General features: G+C 45.6%; 3 protein-coding genes across 11 annotated transcripts in view; all 3 read left to right on the top strand.

Moving 5' to 3' along the window:
* Nucleotides 1-3174, top strand: part of ABHD17C (abhydrolase domain containing 17C, depalmitoylase) — a 58119-nt gene extending 54945 nt beyond the window's left edge. The window contains exon 3 of the mRNA XM_034784482.1: nucleotides 1670-3174. Coding sequence (XP_034640373.1) covers nucleotides 1670-1889 — 220 coding nt within the window. The 3' untranslated portion in view covers nucleotides 1890-3174. The remainder of the gene's footprint in view (nucleotides 1-1669) is intronic.
* Nucleotides 3175-6329: 3155 nt separating this feature from the next.
* The window catches only part of LOC117884240 (cell surface hyaluronidase-like), a 74504-nt gene continuing 62046 nt past the window's right edge, over nucleotides 6330-18787 (top strand). For 2 of the 5 annotated variants that reach the window (XM_034784472.1, XM_034784473.1), the window contains exons 1-7: nucleotides 6334-6422; nucleotides 6453-6641; nucleotides 7293-7569; nucleotides 10411-10914; nucleotides 16640-16780; nucleotides 17221-17776; nucleotides 18566-18735. In XM_034784472.1, the coding sequence (XP_034640363.1) occupies nucleotides 6465-6641; nucleotides 7293-7569; nucleotides 10411-10914; nucleotides 16640-16780; nucleotides 17221-17776; nucleotides 18566-18735 (1825 nt within the window). In that variant the 5' untranslated portion in view covers nucleotides 6334-6422; nucleotides 6453-6464. Of the gene's footprint in view, nucleotides 6423-6452; nucleotides 6642-7292; nucleotides 7570-10410; nucleotides 10915-15799; nucleotides 15912-16120; nucleotides 16781-17220; nucleotides 17777-18565; nucleotides 18736-18787 lie in introns of those variants that run through there. The other 3 variants (XM_034784471.1, XM_034784474.1, XM_034784475.1) reach the window with 3 other exon arrangements.
* Nucleotides 15784-18787, top strand: part of CEMIP (cell migration inducing hyaluronidase 1) — a 144782-nt gene continuing 141778 nt past the window's right edge. For all 5 annotated transcript variants that reach the window (XM_034784480.1, XM_034784479.1, XM_034784481.1 and 2 more), the window contains exon 1: nucleotides 15784-15911. The gene's annotated coding sequence lies outside the window, so the exon portion shown is untranslated. The remainder of the gene's footprint in view (nucleotides 15912-18787) is intronic.

The raw sequence follows: 18787 nt of genomic DNA, 5'->3' as shown, positions 1-18787 counted from the left end.
CCAGGGTAAGCGATATGCTAGCCAGTGGGGGCCGCAATCGGCCGAACCTGCCGCATTAGCAGGTAAATAAAACTGGCCCGGCCCGCCAGGGTGCTTACCCTGGCGAGCCGTGTGCCGAACGTTGCCAACTCCTGGGATAGATACAGCTTCACTTTTGTGTAGTCACTTTCACATCTAGATGTTTCACTTCCTTCTCTTCCTTTGGGAGTAGCAAAATCCTGACTCCCTTTAATTATTGTTCAACCTTTTTTTAACAAATCATGGAAATTAGAGGTGGGGAAAAGTTGTCTACTCTAGTTATTGTGTCAGTTCAAGATTGTTCACTACAATAGATCTTCTGATGTCTTATTTCAGATGTCCAGAGCGATGGAGTTCTCACCACTTGGGGAAGTCTTCCACAGTGTAATAGATATCACTGTTAAGAAAACTTGCTAACAAGCAAGCCAACTCTTCCTTTTCCTAATTTCATCTCCTTATTTCTAGTTCTATCCCCTTGTACCACCCTCAGTAGTTCCTTTCTTTCCTTGGTGTCCACACCCATCAAATATTTTTAGATTGAGATGTATTTACCTATTATGAAAAGTATAGTATATTTAGTTCATTCTAGTACTTGACAGGGAAGCAACAAATAATTCTATATGTAAATTGTTGTCTAAATATGATATATTGGAACTTAGAAAATAGAGTGGTGAGAACTATAGATACTGTAGTAGCTTAATCATTCTCCTTTCCTCCCACCCTGCTCTCCCAAAAACGAGAAGTCCAATAGAAATATTATACTGCTAAAGGAAGCTTGCATCTAAGCTGAATGTTTACTTTAAGGTCAAAATTTCCCCAAATTTATGTTGTGAAAAAGAAGCCTTTTCAAAACCCAAGAAATCCATGAAACAAATCCTGTGTGAGATTTTTTTATGGTTGGTTTGCAGTTAAATATGTCCTTTTAATGTTTTCAATCCTAACATTGCAGTATTGTGCTAGTGCATATGAGAATCTGGAAGTGAAAATGACTGACTAAAAATGTAGTATAATTGTAGCATAACCTTATTCTTCTTTTCATGGTGCGAGCTGAAATGCAAAATGAAAATAGCCAATGTAAATAGAGAAAATTATATTTTAAAATTAATCTTAAAATGAATTAATCCTTTAAAATAATCTGTATTAATCTCTGGGGTCAAAAACATAGATAAGGATGCTTTCTAAATGATTTTTCAATCAAAGGGCCATAATGAATTAGGGAGCTGAATGTCTCTAGGTTAGTAGTAGGCTACATTGGTCACTAGCTCAAATTCAGACATGGTGACTTAAGTTTCATCCTCTGTGGGAATGCATTGGTGGGTTCAAGTTGGTTCTGAGTTAGACAGATGTCCACATGCTAGCTGGTATGATAGTCACTAATAAGCCAAAGATTTGACCAGGCAGGAGAGTGGACAGACTTCTTGCCATTGAAGAGATTGGTAGCAAGATGGCGATAAAAGGGCAGCTTGCACTGACAGTTATCTGTGCCTGTTTTGTGGATAAGTCAGTGGGGCATCAAGTGGGGGCATCCATTTAAAAAAAATTCAATATTCCTTAATTGTGTTTAGTGATTAATTCAACTTTGTTTTCTTTGGTATTACAAATGTAAAAACTAAAAGCCTGAGTAACTTCTCTTTCTTTTCCATCCCCCCAGCATTGACAAGATATCTAAAGTAACCTCTCCTGTGTTGGTAATTCATGGTACTGAAGATGAGGTAATAGATTTCTCCCATGGCCTGGCAATGTATGAGCGATGTCCTCGCGCAGTGGAGCCCCTCTGGGTGGAAGGGGCTGGGCATAATGACATAGAGCTTTATGCACAATATCTAGAAAGACTAAAACAGTTCATATCTCATGAACTCCCCAACTCCTGAAGAAGCCTACTTGATTTTACCTCAGTTACTGTGAATGGAAGAAATTACCTGTTTTTGCACATGCTTTAACTGGATAGCTGTAATAGCTTTATACTATGAAGAAATACCTGTCTTTAGGGTGTTCTAATCAACATCTGATGAAACTTGTCTTTTATATCTGAAAATTATTCTACTAATGCACACACTATGGTCAACTACTGTAACTCAAATGATTTTTAGTTTCATTACCCTGGAGGACATGGGAATACTAGCTGAATATGGGGACACTTTTTATCTAGTGCTGTATTAATATTCAAAAGTCAGTTTTCTCTATCTTCTGATCATTTATAATTCTGTCCTAGGAGACTTTTTTTCAATGTTCTCAGTATATGGAACACAACTGTTATGAACTACAGCTTGTTCTTAACAATTGATTCATGGGTTCGATCTAAGAGAGTACTTTCTTTGTAAATTTCTAGCTGTGGTATTGTAACTGGCAACTTATTGTGATGAGGTCTTTCCTCTTAGTGATCTTTATTTAACTTACTGATCTTCCCAAGTAAATTATTTAAGATGTCCTACTCTTTCCTGGAGAAAAAAAAAATTAACTAATACATGGGGCTAAATTCTGTAGCAACCTCTCAGCCATTTTCTGTATAAATATAACGGGAATATTCTTAAGGAAAAATTGACTAAATTGTTTTTGTTTAATAAAAATAAATGTATAAATTCATAAATAGAAAACTCCTTTTAATATTCAGATGGTCTGAATAAGAGCCATAACATTTCCTTCTGTAAAGCATTCCTGTAGACTTTTTAAAAGTACTGTACATATTTGAATTTACATTGTGCATAGATTCTTAATTGGTAGTTTTAATTTAAGTCTAATTACAATAAACTGCAAAATTCTGGTTTGTACATGATTGAATACATTTTGTTAAAATATGTTTTTATCCCTATATTATTTTGCTATTAAAAATTTTATAAGATTTCCAGGACAAAAAATTAACATTTTATGTTTTGATGAATTTATGTAACTAAATTTTCATTGAACTAATCTTTTTAGTTTAGAAGTAATTTGATGCTTTGACACTGGAATCGCACAGAATATGCATCAGAAATGCAAAACACTTACAATTGTTACACTACTACTATAGGTCTAATTTTTTCCAAATTTAAAGGCCTTAAATGTACTGTAAGCCTCAGATTGTTGTAAAAATTGATTGCGGTTGATTGCAGTTTGTGTACTGTTGCTAGAATGCAACTCAGTGGTTGTAATGGAATAAAGGATGCATGGATTAGAGCATATTGAATTGTGAATCTCATTTGTACTATAGTTTTCATACAAAGGCAGCAAACATGAGGTATGGAAAAATTATATTTTGGAAGGGGGAGAAAATACCAAATAATCTGATAGCCTAACCTTGCATTTTAATGTTAAATGTTTACAAAAAGGCACAAAATAATCCGAAAGAGCAAACCTGCCATTCTGCTCAATTTTGTATGTAAATGGAATGTAAACTGGTGTTATTGGGTAAGGATTCTTGACTTGCTGTTTAAATGTTGAAAATCATGGCTAGGAGCAATGTTTGAATATGTTCATCGTGAGATCTTGTGACAAGAATGCGATTAACTAATAATGTGAGCACAGCAGGTGTGCATGCTGTCTCTGAGATTGATTTAGAGCTGTAGTGCCCCAGTAATTAAAGTAAAATTGAAATGTTCATTTCTATCCCTGAATCCTAGAAATTAAAGATAGAAAAGGTCAGTTAGGTCATCCAGTCACTCTCTTGTCGATCCAGGCTGGTTCTTTGCAATAGACCTTGTCCAGTCAGATTTTAAACAGCCCAAGCAATTCTTTTCCAACTCCGGGGACAGCAACTCCTATTAACAACATCTGTGGGAGTTGTTCAGACCATGTGGTGAAAGAGTGGGGCCTCTGCTGTGCATTCTCTCTATTTGCAGATATAGGCCTATGCATTCAAAAGTGACTTGGGACTTTCAGTTTCTCCAGTTCTGAGTGTCCAACTTGAGACAATTTAGAGGCTTGTTTTTTCAGGAAATGCTTACAGCTTTGTCACTTCTGAAAATTTAAGCCAGAGTCTCTCTTCCCCTCCCCTGCATAATGCAGTCACTTTTAAATATTGCTTAGACATGTTCCACTTAGCTCTTTTAATCTTTGGTTTATAAATCACTTCCCCTAGCTTCCTCAATCACTTGATACTCTTTGAATTTGCTCAAATTTGTCAATATGCTTCTAGTAATGAGGTGCCCATAGCTGAATATAGTTCTCCAGATATGGTCACATCAGCCCCATATAGGGTTGGAACTATCGTCTCTTTGCTGCTTCTTGAAATGATGTCTACCTATTCAGCCCAATCTTGCAATAGGATTTTTCACTGATATTTGCTATTGCATTGCAAACATGTCCTGGGTATCCTCACCGCTAGATTTCTTTCAGCTCAACTGTTTTCCAGATCTTTCTCTAACACTAAACTTCCTTCCGATTTTTTCCATTTACCCAAACTTTCTGCCAATTTTTAATATGTATAGGTTGCTTGATATTTCTCTGTTCTGGTCAATGTCAGTAATTCCTTCCAATTCCATATAATCTGAATTTCATTAACATGTTTTAAACTTTCCCTGTCATCAATGAAAACATTAAATAATGATCCCTGCAATGACCCTCTAGGATGTTGCCTTCTCCCTTCAATTCAATAAATTTACCCTCAAAGAATTTTCAGTGCATTCAACAATGTTCCTATCCAAGCATGCTTGAATCAATTCTGTGAGTTGTGTGATGCCATCAAACTCTTCAGTGAAAAAGCATATATAATATATATTGAACTCTTGCTTCATCCCAGTAATGTTGTAATTATCATTCCCTGACTTTGGGTATTTGAATATTTCTAACTGATACGTTTAAAAATCTCCCACCTGTTTAAAAAATTGATTTATGGGATGTCAGAACTAAATTTTAATTAAAAATCCATGACTGACTCATGGAACAGCTTATACAAGAGCAAATCCAGGACACCCTTTATTGAAAGAGAATAGCATGAGCCTAGGACCTTTTGCATCAGGAGAAGTAATGGAGTGACACTATGGGGGAGGGGCTTTGAACTGTTATTTAAAATGCGCTGGGTTTGCAAAAAATATAATCAATGGGACTTTTGCTAAACTCCAGCTGACAAAAAAAAACAAAACAAAAAACACCCTCCCACCAACTCAAATTTGTAATATAATTTTGTTCTTAAATTTAGATACGCCCTTACCAAAGTGTAAGCATGTGTTAGCGCTATCAAGATGTCTCTGAAAATTTAATTGCTGACTATATGCTGTTTGTTAGAGTACTTAGTTGGTCTTTTAGGATGTAATGTTTCCTAACATATTTTTCTTAGGTGTGTATGTTGCTTCCATTTATTTTTCAAATGGGACAGCCGTGATAGCTTTGATTATGTAGTAGAATTTTGGGGTAGAAAGATGGGATGGAGCACAGCTGTACATCTAAATACTTTTTTTTTCTTGACTTCTCAGTTACAGCTGGTAATTTGGGAATCTGATACACACTGTTTACATGTCTAATATATTCATTCTGGTTCTAATTTTGGTACCCGATCACTTAACATATATAGGGAAGAGTCCGAAAATTGTTATGCCCCCGCCGCTGTGTAGTTAATTACCTACTGTGTAGTGATATAGGCTAATTAGACTTAGCTTCTACTCTTAGGGAGATCCTTTGTCATTGTTACTTTCTGCTGGAATGTGTCCAGGCCCTTTCCCTAAATTGGGGCAATCCTACATGGGGTGCTGACTCGTTAGCCCTCCAAATAAGCACCAAACTCTGTTTTCAGATTAGTGCTCTGGATCTGCAACATTCAATCACCCACTAATCTTTGGAGATGTTTATCACTTGAATTTTAAATGTTCTCTACTGTATTTTCTGTGTGTAAAAATGTTTGTCTCCTAGATTTCAGTAGGCCTATAATTATTTAGTGGGGGAGGAGTAACTGGCTCAAAACTTTCTAGAATGTTTTCTAGACTAAAATAATCTGGATTCATCAAATCAAGAAGAATAGCAAGGTTGGCCTAAATTCTGCTGTTACTCAGTACAAGCCTATTGAAATGTTTACCTGTATATTTAAGAAGAATTGCCTTTGAAAACAATTGCATCAACCCTCTTTCTATTCCTCAAACTGGACTGTGGAGGTGTCTCTTTACAAGCCAGCTGTGTTGTGGTAGACTGGCCAGTCTCAGTGAGTGAGAACCTAACTCACTCCTTCATTTTGGATTTCACCTGAAGGCAAATTGAGGAGAAACTTCCCTCTGCTGCTTCTTGCTGCCTCTTTTCCTAACAGCCGGAGCTTAGAAAATAACAGCTCGAGGTACCTTTGCTCTCGATCTACCTAGCCCGGAGCTGGGGGAGGTCCTATACTGCTGCCTGGCAACTCCACGTTCCCGAAGACTTTTTGGGGGATGGGAATAGGACCTCCAGGGCCGGCCTGAAGTGCCTGGTGGTGCATCCTCTCTGCGCCTGGCTTCAGCCACTCCGCGCCGGTGTAGCCCCACAAATTGCTCCCCTCCCCGGCAGGTTGCATGAGGGCAGGCCGGCTGCTGGAGCCGGCGTGGGACACAGTAGGGGACCCGGCTGGTGGGTGGCTTTCGGCGGGGAGCGAGGGGTTTGCATTGGCTGCTGTGCCCCGTGCGCTCTGGACGCGTTCGCAGGGAAGGCGGCTGGGGGTGGAAGGGAGTCCCCGGGAGCCGGGCTGCCAGGTAAGAAGCGGTGACGCCGCTGCAGAGCGGAGGAGGAACAGGCGGCTGGGGGAACCCGGCAAGCATGGAGCTCGCCCCGGCTCCGTGCGCTCCCAGCCCTCCTCTGGGCCGCCGCGGCAAGAAACCGGGCCGCTGCCTTCCGCAGCCCCCCTAGCCGCCCCCAGCAGGGCGCACAGCCGCCGGGAAAGGGCCCTGGCGCTTCCCGCACGGAGAGCCGAGCTAAGCGCGGCTGGGGCTGAGACGTGGCTTGGAGGTGCCAAGCGGACCGCAGGGGGCATTGTGCGCGCCCCAGCCAGGCGCCCTGCGCCGCGCTCAACGACCCGGGGGCTTGGCGCCTGGGCCTTGCTCCGCAGAGCGGAGTGCCCGGCTGGGCGGCGGAGGCGAGCGAGGCTCAGTCACCCAAAGGCCGGGGCTCGGGGAGTCCCGGAAGGCTGGTGGGTTGCGGGCGGGCTGGTGCGTTGGCGGGCGTCGGAGCTCTCGGGTTCCCCCGCTCGGCGCTCGCTCGCAAACACCGCCCGGGCTTGGGCTGCGCGGGATCCAGGCAGCGGAGAGCGGGGCTGCCGGGGAGGAAAGCGGCGTGCTGCGGGACTCAGGCGCGGGCGGGAGAGAGCGAACGGAGGGAGACCGTCTCTCCATCTGCCTTCCTTGCAGGTTGAACATCCCACGCCTCTGTCCCCCGCCTCCAAGTCCCTTTATGCAGCAGCGCCTCCCATTAGCAGAACTGCCTGCTCGCCTGCTGCCATGGCTTCAAGGTCACCTTCCCTGCAGGCAGAGAGCAGAGCCGAGGGGCTGCAGCCCGCTGAGCGTCGCGCGAAGAAGAAAATCAGCGACGTGCGTCTCTCTGCAGCCAGCCCCCGTGCCCTGGTACTTGCCAACCTGCTGCTGCTCCTGTCTCGTTGCCCAGGTTCTCAGGCGACAAGTTTAAACAGTTAGTAAAACATTGTCTGTGTCTCCCGCAAGCGCTCCGCAGTGGGTTGGTTAATGTAGCATTTGAGGGTGCAGCTGACGCGTGAGGTCGGCTAGAATGACATGAGGACCAGTCGTTTGCAGCTCAAATTACAAATGCAGTGGACAGGGCAGAGCTTTCCAATGGGCCGCGCTAGCAGCAAAGCGGCTTTCTCTATCTGGCTTACAAGCAGAAAGCGGAGGCCTGCAAGAGTGCTGAACCAGCAGTCCTTGGGCATTTCAAACAATAGACCCCAGAGTTCTGTCCGTTTTGCCACAGCATGTTGAGTACACACGCCCATCTTCCATACTGTTTGGAAATTCTTCTGGACTTCCCCAGATCCACATTTTTTCCTCAATCCGGAGCCACTGAGTGTCCAAAATCAGCATCATCCTTAACACATAGTACTTTAGCCCCTGGGAGAAGGACCAATACATATAACTTAGAGAATTTTTCACTTGACCAGAGCTCAAAGAGCCGGGATTATTTGATGATTCTCTTGCTGGTAATGACTTACATTTATCTCCTTTATTCTCTCCATAATCGGAGTTGCATTTCTCCCTCTCCCCTGCCCCAAAGTGAGCACTAGCTGAGTTCAAGCATGTACATGTAGGCCATGTACAAGTTTCCATTACACAGCTCTGCCCCTCAATAAAATCATGAGTGGCGTGGAGAAAGTGAATAAGGAAAAGTTATTTACTTGTTCCCATAATATAAGAACTAGGGGCCATCAAATTAAATTAATGAGCAGCAGGTTTAAAACAAATAAAAGGAAGGTCTTCTTCACACAGCGCACAGTCAACCCGTGGAACTCCTTGCCTGAGGAGGTTGTGAAGGCTAGGACTATAACAGGGTTTACAAGAGAACTAGATAAATTCATGGAGGTTAAGTCCATTAATGGCTATTAGCCAGGATGGGTAAGGAATGGTGTCCCTAGCCTCTGTTTGTCAGAGGATGGAGATGGATGGCAGGAGGAGATCACTTGATCATTACTTGTTAGGTTCACTCCCTCTGGGCAGGGGTGGCTCTAGCTTTTTTGCCGCCCCAAGCACGGCAGGCAGGCTTCCTTTGGTGGCATGCCTGCGGGAGGTCCCTGGTCCCGCGGATTCAGCGGCATGCCTGCGGGAGGTCCGCCAGTCCCGCGGCTTTGGTGTACCTGCCGCCGAATTGCCGCCGAATCCACGGGACTGGCGGACCTCCCACAGGCAAGCCGCCGAAGGCAGCCTGCCTGCCATCCTCACAGGGACCAGTAGGGCACCCCCCGCGGCTTGTCGCACCAGAGCGCTGGTGCCTGGAGCTGCCGCTGCCTCTGGGGCACCTGGCATTGGCCACTGTTGGCAGACAGGATACTGGGCTGGATGGACCTTTGGTCTGACCCAGTATGGCCGTTCTTATGTTCTAATGCACCTCTTCCCCTCCACTTCCAGTCCTGGATCTCTCTTGAGTGGAGACAGCAAACCCTATTGGTGCTTCTTCCCTTTTTGATTTACAAGCAGGCCCCTAATAGGATCTTTAGTTTATCTTTCAGATGATTGCTGGTAATTATAATATAAAGATAAAATCACAGTCTTAAATACTTTATCTTTAACTCAGATGCTTAGAACACATGACAGGTTAGCAGATATATGTATTGTTTAAAACAAAATATTGCTTTTTATTAGTACATATAGTTAGGAAATGTTTTGAGTTTTCCATGGGGAAAAATGACTAACATTTTCTACCAACACTTTTTGGGTTTTCACTGGAAAAACTCCAAACCAGAAATATTTTAAATTGACAAAGTGTGATATCATGGCTGCAAAATGCAACCTATTTAGATAGTGTCCCAGGAGTTTTGATCCAAAGCCCATTGAAATTAATGGGAGGCTTTCCATTTACATGAGTACAGGGTGGTGTGTAACTTGCTCTACCTCAGGAGCAAACCTGGAAAGTTTCAGGGAGTCACGATTCCTCCCCCGTCTCTCTATTGCTCCAGGGAGAAAGTAGTGCACGGATTCTCAAAGGTATTTAGACACCAAACTCCCACAGATTTCAATGGGAGTTGGGCGCCTAAATACCATTGAGGATCTGAGCCTAAGTTATTGCAGCTCTTGAAAAGGTGAAGCTGGCCCCTTGCATCTTGCAAGTGGAGGATAGTGGAGCCAAAATGCTGCCCACTTACGCACTGGGAAAACATTCTAGAGTGCGAGGGTGAACTCCACAGCAGGGGCCCTATCCAACTCCCATTCAAGTCTGTGTAAAGATTCCCATTTACTTGAATGAGAGCTGAATCAGGCCCCAGATCTGGGCCCAAGAGCTGAGTAGGCTAAGCAAGGGGAGAGAAAGGAGCCTTTTCCCCCTCTCAAGTCAAAAAAAGGGCCAGTCTACCACAAAGCCACTCAATGCATGTGGTCCAATTGTGGGTCTGTAGTAGATACCACTGTATTTGCTTGCAGACATTATACAGAACAGAATGCATTGTTATGGTCATTAGTTCTTGTTCTGGAATGTACATACAATAACACTTATATAGACTATAAAAACACTTGAGTAAGATACTAGTTTAGACCAGAAAATACACAAAATGGGTTCTTAGATTACAATCTTTGACCAGAGTAAAGCACCAATAGCTAAAATACAGGAGTCATCATTGTAGTCTATTCATTTGGCTATTAAAACATACAGTAAGCCTGCCAAAATACATTTTTGGTGCAGTCAGCCAAAATATATTCAGTAATATAGTGAAGCATTCTTAAATGTATACTTTTATAAATCTGCTAGGAGGAAATATGTTCTTCCATGGTTATGCCTAATAGGTTTTTACTGTATTTATGATTATTTCAGAAAATAGCCTGAATCCCAACAGTTCTTTGTGGGATATGGATTATGAAGGACTATTTCACAGTAAGAAAATTCTCCCAGGGACTCCTGGCTCATATAAACTCTCCAGCCTTCTTAGAAGTAATGCTCTTGTAAGTCATGAGGAAAGAAGAAGGTTGGTAACAAATCAGAACCTGACTCAGAAATCAAAGGAAGAGCAGTTATCCTGTGACATGCTCCTTAAGCTTTACAGATATGTTTTTATGGATGCCTTTGGACCTAAACTTGCTTGGAGTATATTTCGCTTTCATAACTGTGATAAGGAAGTCAATCCACCCAAAATTCAGATCAACCCTCTCAAGCTGCTGCAATCTAAACTGAAGCCACTGTTGTTATACCGTGTGCTCAAGGTCCTCAGGGACATGGGAGTATTGGATGAAGCCCAGCAATCCAAAGCCTTCTCATTGCTGAAGACGCAAATGCTTAAAACAAGGAGAATGTTGTTTAAGTCTGAAGTGAAACAAAGTGGTACGTATCTAAGGAGAATGCATGTTTCCTGTGTTCTTAACATTTTCTGCTTGTCTCTATGTTTACCAGCCTCATGTGATAAATGATGTTTAATAGTTTCACCTATGAGCTTGAGGATACATGTTAGAATGGTGGATTCTGAGCACTGGTGTTTCCAGCTTTTGCCATTGATTAGTACTTGGTTGCCCATCTTCCTCCCCTCTTTCCATTTCCTCCCACACCATAAGGCCCGATCCTGCAATGCTTACTCAGTGGCTTCAGTGGGATTAATGGCATGGGTTATAGGATCAGCCCCTTAATGAAAGCCTTGACATTCTGCCTCTGTTCTGACACTGCTGCCTGCTTCTCATTCCCTTGTCTGACCTGTAACCCACAGTGGAGCATGGACTGCTGTAAACCAGCCTCCTGTAATCTGGCCTGCTGTGCTGATAGTTTGCTACAAGCAGACAGGATTATGCAGAATCCAATAGGAGAGGTTTATAGGCATCTCACTGCGGCCCTGTAAAAGCCTCAACCCAGTGTTCATTATTAAATGTCCAAACCAGCAAAGTGCATTGCGAAGCATCTCCTGTGACATGCTGAGCACCTGAATGTCCATATTGACTTTAGTGGGAGATGAAGGTGTTCAAAATCTAGTAGGAAGGGATCCTATTAAGGTAGGTAGAAGAAAGGAGAATTTGCTGGCTGCAGAATAAGGGATGCTAGAAAGATTCTGGATGCAGAATGTAGGGGTCACTGACTGACAGGTTAACTGGTACAGTTGCCTGGAAAGGTTGAGTACCATTCTGTTAGAAGACCACCTCTGAAAGTCAAGAGCCATTAAAGGGAATGTTATGGCTGTGCAATGTCCAGCATAATGCCTCCCCCCTGCAATTCTGACAGGGGTCTTGGAGTGCTACTTTAATACAAATCATGATCAATAATTTGTTGTGTGTTATACAAAGCATTTCTGGACGAGGTGGCTGTACTAAAGTTTTTAAGCCATTAGAACAAATTGAAATACTTCAATGTATTCTGATTTTCTCAAGACTAAACTGAATGTATTTGCCTACAGAGAGAAGCAAATAATATAACTTTTGTTGAGAAAACAAATATCAGCACAGAATACTCAGTAGCATTTGCAGATGGGAAGAGGCAAGTTTTATATTTAGTTATTGAAAATATGTTGTGTTTTAATGGTGGTGTATAAGTTGGAGCCTCATGTTATCCATTTTCAGGATAAAGTGTCACATTATATATGAATTCTTATGAAACAGATTCCTGCTTTGACTCATTCCAGCCTAAACCGGCAGTCATAGCAAGTATACTGGTTTAAGTGATCCTTGCAAGCAGTTAATTCAGTACAAATCCTGGAATAAGACTTACTCAGTATTGTTCATGAAAAGGGCCCTTGAGAGATCATCTGAAAGATATTAGAACCTGAGTATGCTAATCATGTGCAAGGGTGACCCCTGTTGGTAGAATTTAAAACCAGATGTGGACAAATCTCAATTACCACCCCTATCTGGTAAACCAGTCTATTGGCTTTTTTGTAGCTTCTGATTTTATATCTATGTAATTAAGAAATATTAAAAAAGAATATCAAAACAACACAGATCAAAACACTAATCCTCTCTCTCTCTCTCTGTAAATATATACATGTATGTGTCTATATGTATATATGTAATGTGTGTGCATAGATACATACACATATGTTGCCCAAGCTATTTATATAATTTGTGCTAATGTGTATGTGTAGTGTGTGCATTTGAAAACTGTCCTGAGCATCCAGTTTTTATCTAAAGTAGACAGACTGGGTTGTGTTGTAGAAACAGCGACTGCTTTAGGTAGGGTACTTTTGTTCAAACTATTCCGTGGGAACTACTTAGTGAAAACTGACCCTGCTTTTCCTTCCACCCTCTGAGCAGTATTAAGGAAACGGGATATCATTCAAAGAGGGAGTTTACCAGGGAGGAAAGTGCTTACACGGGAAGTACCATCCCTACGTTCCTGTGTGAATTTTGTGTCTACTGCCAGAAGAAAGTCAGGGGCATTGTGGGAACAAACTATTAGTCAAAATGTCTCTGTCATGAATCAGCTATTTTTTGTCATTCCCTTTAAATGAGACCTCACTAGATCCCAGTCAATCCAATTAAAATTTTCATGCAAAATATTACATTTATTGCAACATGTTGCGGCTTGAATTGTTAAAAGTTTCCTAATACCAGGTAGTCCATTAGGAAAGAGTGGCATGACCCATTTTGTTTTTATCAGGATGGATTACTACTGATTAGCCTAAAAAAAAAGAGTAAGAGTAACAGCAAAATGAGGTCCTTTTGCTAGGAAAGGCTGATGAGACAGGATGTTCTGTCTTCCTGTGTGAAGGTGTGAGAATGTTTGCATGATTGGAAATGTTCTTGTGTTGAGAAAACATCTTGCGTAGTTGAAGAGTATTGTGTAAACTTTAATCGGGAGTTTATTTGAAAAAGAAAAATAATCCTGAAAATGAGGTTTGTCAAGGGTAAAATCAGCCCCATTTCACCTCTTCAGTGTCAGCTCTCGGATAGTAATATTTCCTAAATATTCCTGAAGTGGATTCTCAGAAAATCATAGAGATGTTTCTAGTCTAATTTGTTCCACAGTTTTTTCCACATGCTAGTTAGGAACTTTTCAATACTGGGAGAAAATTGCCTCTAAATTGCTCACCTCAAGGCAACCTTTTCCTCAGGAAAAGAATCAAACCATGATAGCTGTGCTGCTACTAACACCACAGAGAGAGAGAGAGAGAGATTTTGGAAATTACTTAAATAATGTAAGAATCTGGAGATCTCCGCAAGCATATGAATAAAGAATTAAAGGCTGAACCTGCAGTTCTTCCTCTGGCAAAGGTCCCACTGAAATCAGAGAGAATTTGGCCTAAGTAATGACTGTTGCATAGGATCCTAAGGCAAGTGTAGGCTGGGGGGCCTCATTTAGTAATAGCCCAAGCTTTTAATACATTTAGTTCCAGTACTGATGTATTAGCATAATACATACAGCTTGGATATAATTTCTCAACCTGTTATTTTTATTTTTGTCAAGTCTATTAATCTTTATTTCCCTCTAGAATGAACATTTTAGTTGAAGGTAAGACAGTCAGGGGATGCAACGGACATTTGGATAAATGCATATGGAAGATAAGTTCTAGTTCTTTTGTACCTGAAATTCTGCACATTTACAACAGGTGAATTCAGACTCCAGAGATCTCCAAACAATTTAATTGGCCTTGTCCCCTATGTCAGAAGAAATCTTGCCCCAGAATAAAGTTCAGAGGCAACAGATTGAAACAGTGAGACCAGATGATGGCACATGAATGTATCTCCCTTCCCTTATTGTTCGTGATCAGCAGCACTTACGGCTTTGCACAGTGGGCTCCTCTTTAGCCTTGGCTCTTTTGTGGCATCTGTGGCTGGTAGATTTGTCTCCTCACTACCAGCTGTCCCTCTCCTCTGGATGGAGGTTTTTTAAATGGTTAGTGAAGCATTTGATGAGGGAATGAATCAGCTCAGTGGCCACAAATCTGTGCTTTAATATATTTACATGTTGCCCGGCAGAATCTCTGGTCTTTCATGCTGCATTTAACAGCATAAGAAATACTGATAACTTTGATTCAGAAAAAAAATGGAATCTGAAATGGACTTTTACTCCAGTTTAAAGACTTCTGCAATCAATGGGAGCAGGAGCAGATCATTTAAGAGCAAGGGACCTGATCCAAAGCCCATTGGATCAGGCCCAAGACTTGTTGGAATATCCCCTGAAGGTATTTTCTACAGCATTACAGTGACTGTTGTGGGACAGATGACCTCTCCATGGGTGTCTCAGCCTCAGACCAGTGGTATCCTACCTCCTGTGATTTTCATGCATTCTTGTTCTTAGTCCTCCCCGTCAGAGTTCTTTAAACAAAAAGTCATTCCCAGCTGCCCTAGGGCTACACATCCCAGAGAAAAGGGTGAGGCTGATTTAATTAGACTGATTTTGCAAGATTAACTGACAAATGAAGAGCTCTCTGTAAGCTCCAAAACTTTTCTCTTGCCAACAGAAATTGGTCCAATAAAAGAGATAACCTCACCACTTTGTCTCTCTAAATTATCCTTAGCCATCCAAATCTGGTCCTAGGCAGGTGTCCATTTCCATCTAATTTGCCTACAACCTTTGTTTAGGGTAGCAAGGGGAACACACCTCACTCCTTAAGCATTTAGCCTGGGGCACTGGGGTTTCCCAGCTTATGTGCCTGGCAACAGCTTTCCTTTTACTGCTCATCTCCTCTATCAATTTCCCTGCAGAAAAGTTTAGCTCCCTGCCGGTGCGGATAGGGGGCCCCAGGTAGCTCATGCCCCCCTTAAGGTGAAGACTCTACTTGGCAAGCGACAGAGGAAGTCCAAGCCAGCCGTTCCCTCTGTTCATCTCCAGGCCGGTCTGAACCTCGCTGGATGGTAGCAGAGAGGCGGCAGCTGCAACCCGTAAGGGGCAGTCTGCTGTTAGCAGGGAATGTTCACCGCTTCCCCACTCCCCGTTTAAGGGATTTCCTTCCCGCCGCCTGACAGGTCCGGCCACGTGCGCGCAGAATGCTCGGCGCGCGCCCCCTCCAGGCCCCGGCAGGCCAGGCCGGGATGCTCGCCGGCGGGAGCTCGGCTCGGCTCCTTGCATCTGGGGAGCCGCACGGCGGGTCCAGGAGGAGACGGCGTCACCGGGGTGGGCGGAGCCAGCGGCTCAGCTGCTGTAAACAGCGGGGGCAGCGCCAGAGGCCGGGAGATGGGCTATAAATAGGGAAGCTGGGGGAGCCCGGCTGGAGTGGAGAAGCACCCGGGCATTCAGGAGCAGCTGTCACCTGAGCGCCCGCCAGCTGTCCCTGTCCCTGTCCCGGCGAGGCAGCGCTCCGGCTGCAGAGCCCCGCGTCTCCGAGGGGGGGACTGCCCGCTCCTTAGAGCAGCGAAGGGAGCCCTGCCTAGCAGCTGTGGCTTAGTAGCACCCGGGGCTAGGTAAGAGGCTCGGAGCACGTTGTTCCTTTGGCGGCTCGGCCCGGCTGGAGCGGGTCTGTCGCTGGGTTGTGTCCGGTGCCGTGGCTGGGCTGGGTTTTGCTGGGGGACGTTGCTGTGTCTGCGCCGGAGCTTTGCCCCCTGCGGACGCCGGAGCCCACGTGTCTGCGGGGCGGGGAGCCTGTACCCAGCGCCGCTTTACTTCTCCACAGGTGGCTGCAGAGGCGCCCGCCCCGCCGGGGGGGCCGGAGAGCGGGGGCCGGTGGGAATAAAATGCTTTGAAGGAAGTGTCTGTGTGTGTGTCTGTCTGGGGCTTGGAGCGTCCATCGCCACGTGCGGGGCTATCCCAGCCTGGGTGAGCCTCCGTCCCGGGCAGCAGGTGCCTACTGCTACTCCGGGCTCAGGCCGGCAAAGCCCCGCCGCGAGCCGGGCAGAGCGCAAGGAGCGGATGGAACCGCGGCTCTCCGTGGGCGCACGAGTCCCAGAGCGACCAAGGAGCCTCCGGGGGCGTCTCGCCAGTGCTACGGCATCCTCCTCCCAAGGACTTTCCTCCCGGCCCTTCTCCTCTCCTGGGCCTGCCCCCCTCGGGAACCGGAGCCCCCAGCCCCCTGCGAGAGGGGTGGAGCGGCGAACTCCAGCGCAACAGGTGCGTATCCTCCGGGCTTGGAGCCGGGCTGCGGGCAGAGCGCGGCGGGCTGCACTGAACCGGCGTGTGCGCCTGTGTGTTGCAGGGCCGTGTCCCGAGCGCGCCCCGCACCTGACTCCGTGGCGTCCCGGGCACGACAGCAGCCGCTCGGTGGTCATCGGCAGGGGGGAGGCCCTGAGGCTGGAGAGCTCCGCGACTTTCCACTCGCTGCGCATTCAGGACGGAGGTAAGGAACCAGCAGGGGCTTGGCGCCCGCCTTCCCCTGAGCCTGGCCAGCCGCTCAGAGCCCGGTCTGGGGGGAGAGCTGCAGCCGGGCATGGCCAGAGCCTGGGAACAGAGCAGGCTCCCCCAGGGAACCGCAGGGGCCTGATCCCCTCAAGGAAGGGGGTGGGTCACTGGACACTAGAGCTGGGCGCCCCCCGGCTCAGACTTACCCGAGGTCTCCCGTAGTCTGGATGGGGGCGGGAGGGTCAGAGCAATGTCCTGGCGTGTGGGGGCGATGTGCACTGGTCCCGTCCGCTTGCAGCCCCCACGATCCTGTGTGCCGCGCCGGGCCGGCCGGTGGTCGAAGGGGGCTAGCGCCCTGCTAGCCGGGCTGCCATGTGCCCAGGAAAGCCGGGCAAGAGTCGCTGGCGTCACGTGCGAGTCTCCCCACTTCCCTTCCAGGGGCGCTGGTGTTTGCAGATCAGCAGCAGCTCATCGCCCTAAGGGCCCGCTACATCCTCATTCAGGATGGCGGGGCGCTGCACATTGGCTCCCAGCGGTGCCCCTACCACTCCCGGGCCACCATCTCGCTGTACGGGAAGGCCACCGAGGAGCCGGAGGTGGAGAACTACGGAAAGAAATTCCTGGGAGTGGACAGAGGGGGGACCCTGGAATTACACGGGAGGAAGCCTCGCTCCTGGACGCTGCTGGACCAAACCTTGTACGCGGGCGGGCTCCCCTATGGATCCTACCAGTCCGAGAAGCGCTGGAGCAGCCGAGGCCTCAACATCCGGATCATTGATGCGGACACAGCCCGGGTGGTGGCCGCTGGTCGCTTTGACACGCACCTGCTGGCCGACGAGAGCAGGAGGCTGCGGGAGTTTCTAGCCACCCAAGCTCCGGGCAAGGTGGTGGCAGCCGCAGTAGGAGACTCAGCAGCGAAGAGTTTGACTCTGGAGACCCGACTCCTCCTCAAGGAGCTTCTTCATAGCAAACACATCCTGCATCTGGGGTACAGGTGAGACCGGAGCGGGGTGTTCGCGTGGGGATTTGCTTCATGCACGAGCCCAAAAGCTTTAGTCCTCGCCCTCTGGGCAAAGAATATTTGATCTGCTGTAGCCTAATCCACGTGCCCACCTAGTCCAGCATGGGATCACAACTCAAGCTAACCGCAAACTAGCCCCAGGCTTGTTGATTCTGCGGCGGTCAGCACTAGTGTGTGACCGCCAAAGAGAGGGGGACACCGGGCTAGAACTAACTTCTCCGGTGCCCGGATTTTCCACAAGGACATGATCATGGTGTCTCTCATCACTAGAGAGAGAGTGTGTGTGTGTGTGTGTTCCAGGGCTGAGCTTTTATTATTGGACATGTGGCAGGAAGGCGTTGGAAACCTGTAGCGCCACCATGGACAGCTCCTGGGCCTCTTTCCTAACAGCTGACAGCTGTCAGCTCCAGATTGTAATACTCCCTACCCTCTAAGAGGGTTTTTGAATTCAACATTACTTTTAACAAGCCTGATCGTCAAACTATGTATAAACGCATACCCACGTGCATAGTGTACTAATAAGATCAAAGCAAGCCAACTTCGGTAAATAGGAAACATTCATATTTTTCAAGCCACTGGTGTATAAAATAAATAAAACAGTCATTAAGGGAGCTGTATGGGAGACTATTCTAGAATCCAGGCTTGCTTTATTTTAAGAATACTTTCTCTAACAGGGATTCTATGTACAAAGGCTCTTTCAAGGTTGTAGGGTACAGGGTGTATTTCTGTCAATATGATCAGACTCTTCTTGATCTTACTCAGGCAGCCCTGGGCTCTGGTTGGGATCCTTGGAGGTGGTCCGTTTTCAACAACAGAAGATAGAAAACAGTATCAAGGGAATGGAACAACTGGGATAGCAATAGCAGGAAGAGATTTTCAAACCTACGAAGGAATCAATTTTAGAGTCATTGCTTTCAGTGGATGGGTAAAAGGTGTAGTGTGCTTTTTTTTTTTTTTTTTTTTTTCTTCTGCCATTAAAATCTG

This window comes from Trachemys scripta, chromosome 10, assembly GCF_013100865.1.
Source record: "Trachemys scripta elegans isolate TJP31775 chromosome 10, CAS_Tse_1.0, whole genome shotgun sequence".
Classification (NCBI taxonomy): Eukaryota; Metazoa; Chordata; order Testudines; family Emydidae; genus Trachemys; species Trachemys scripta.
The sequence above is the reverse complement of the archived record's forward strand: the minus strand, read 5'-3'. Positions and strand labels throughout refer to the sequence as shown.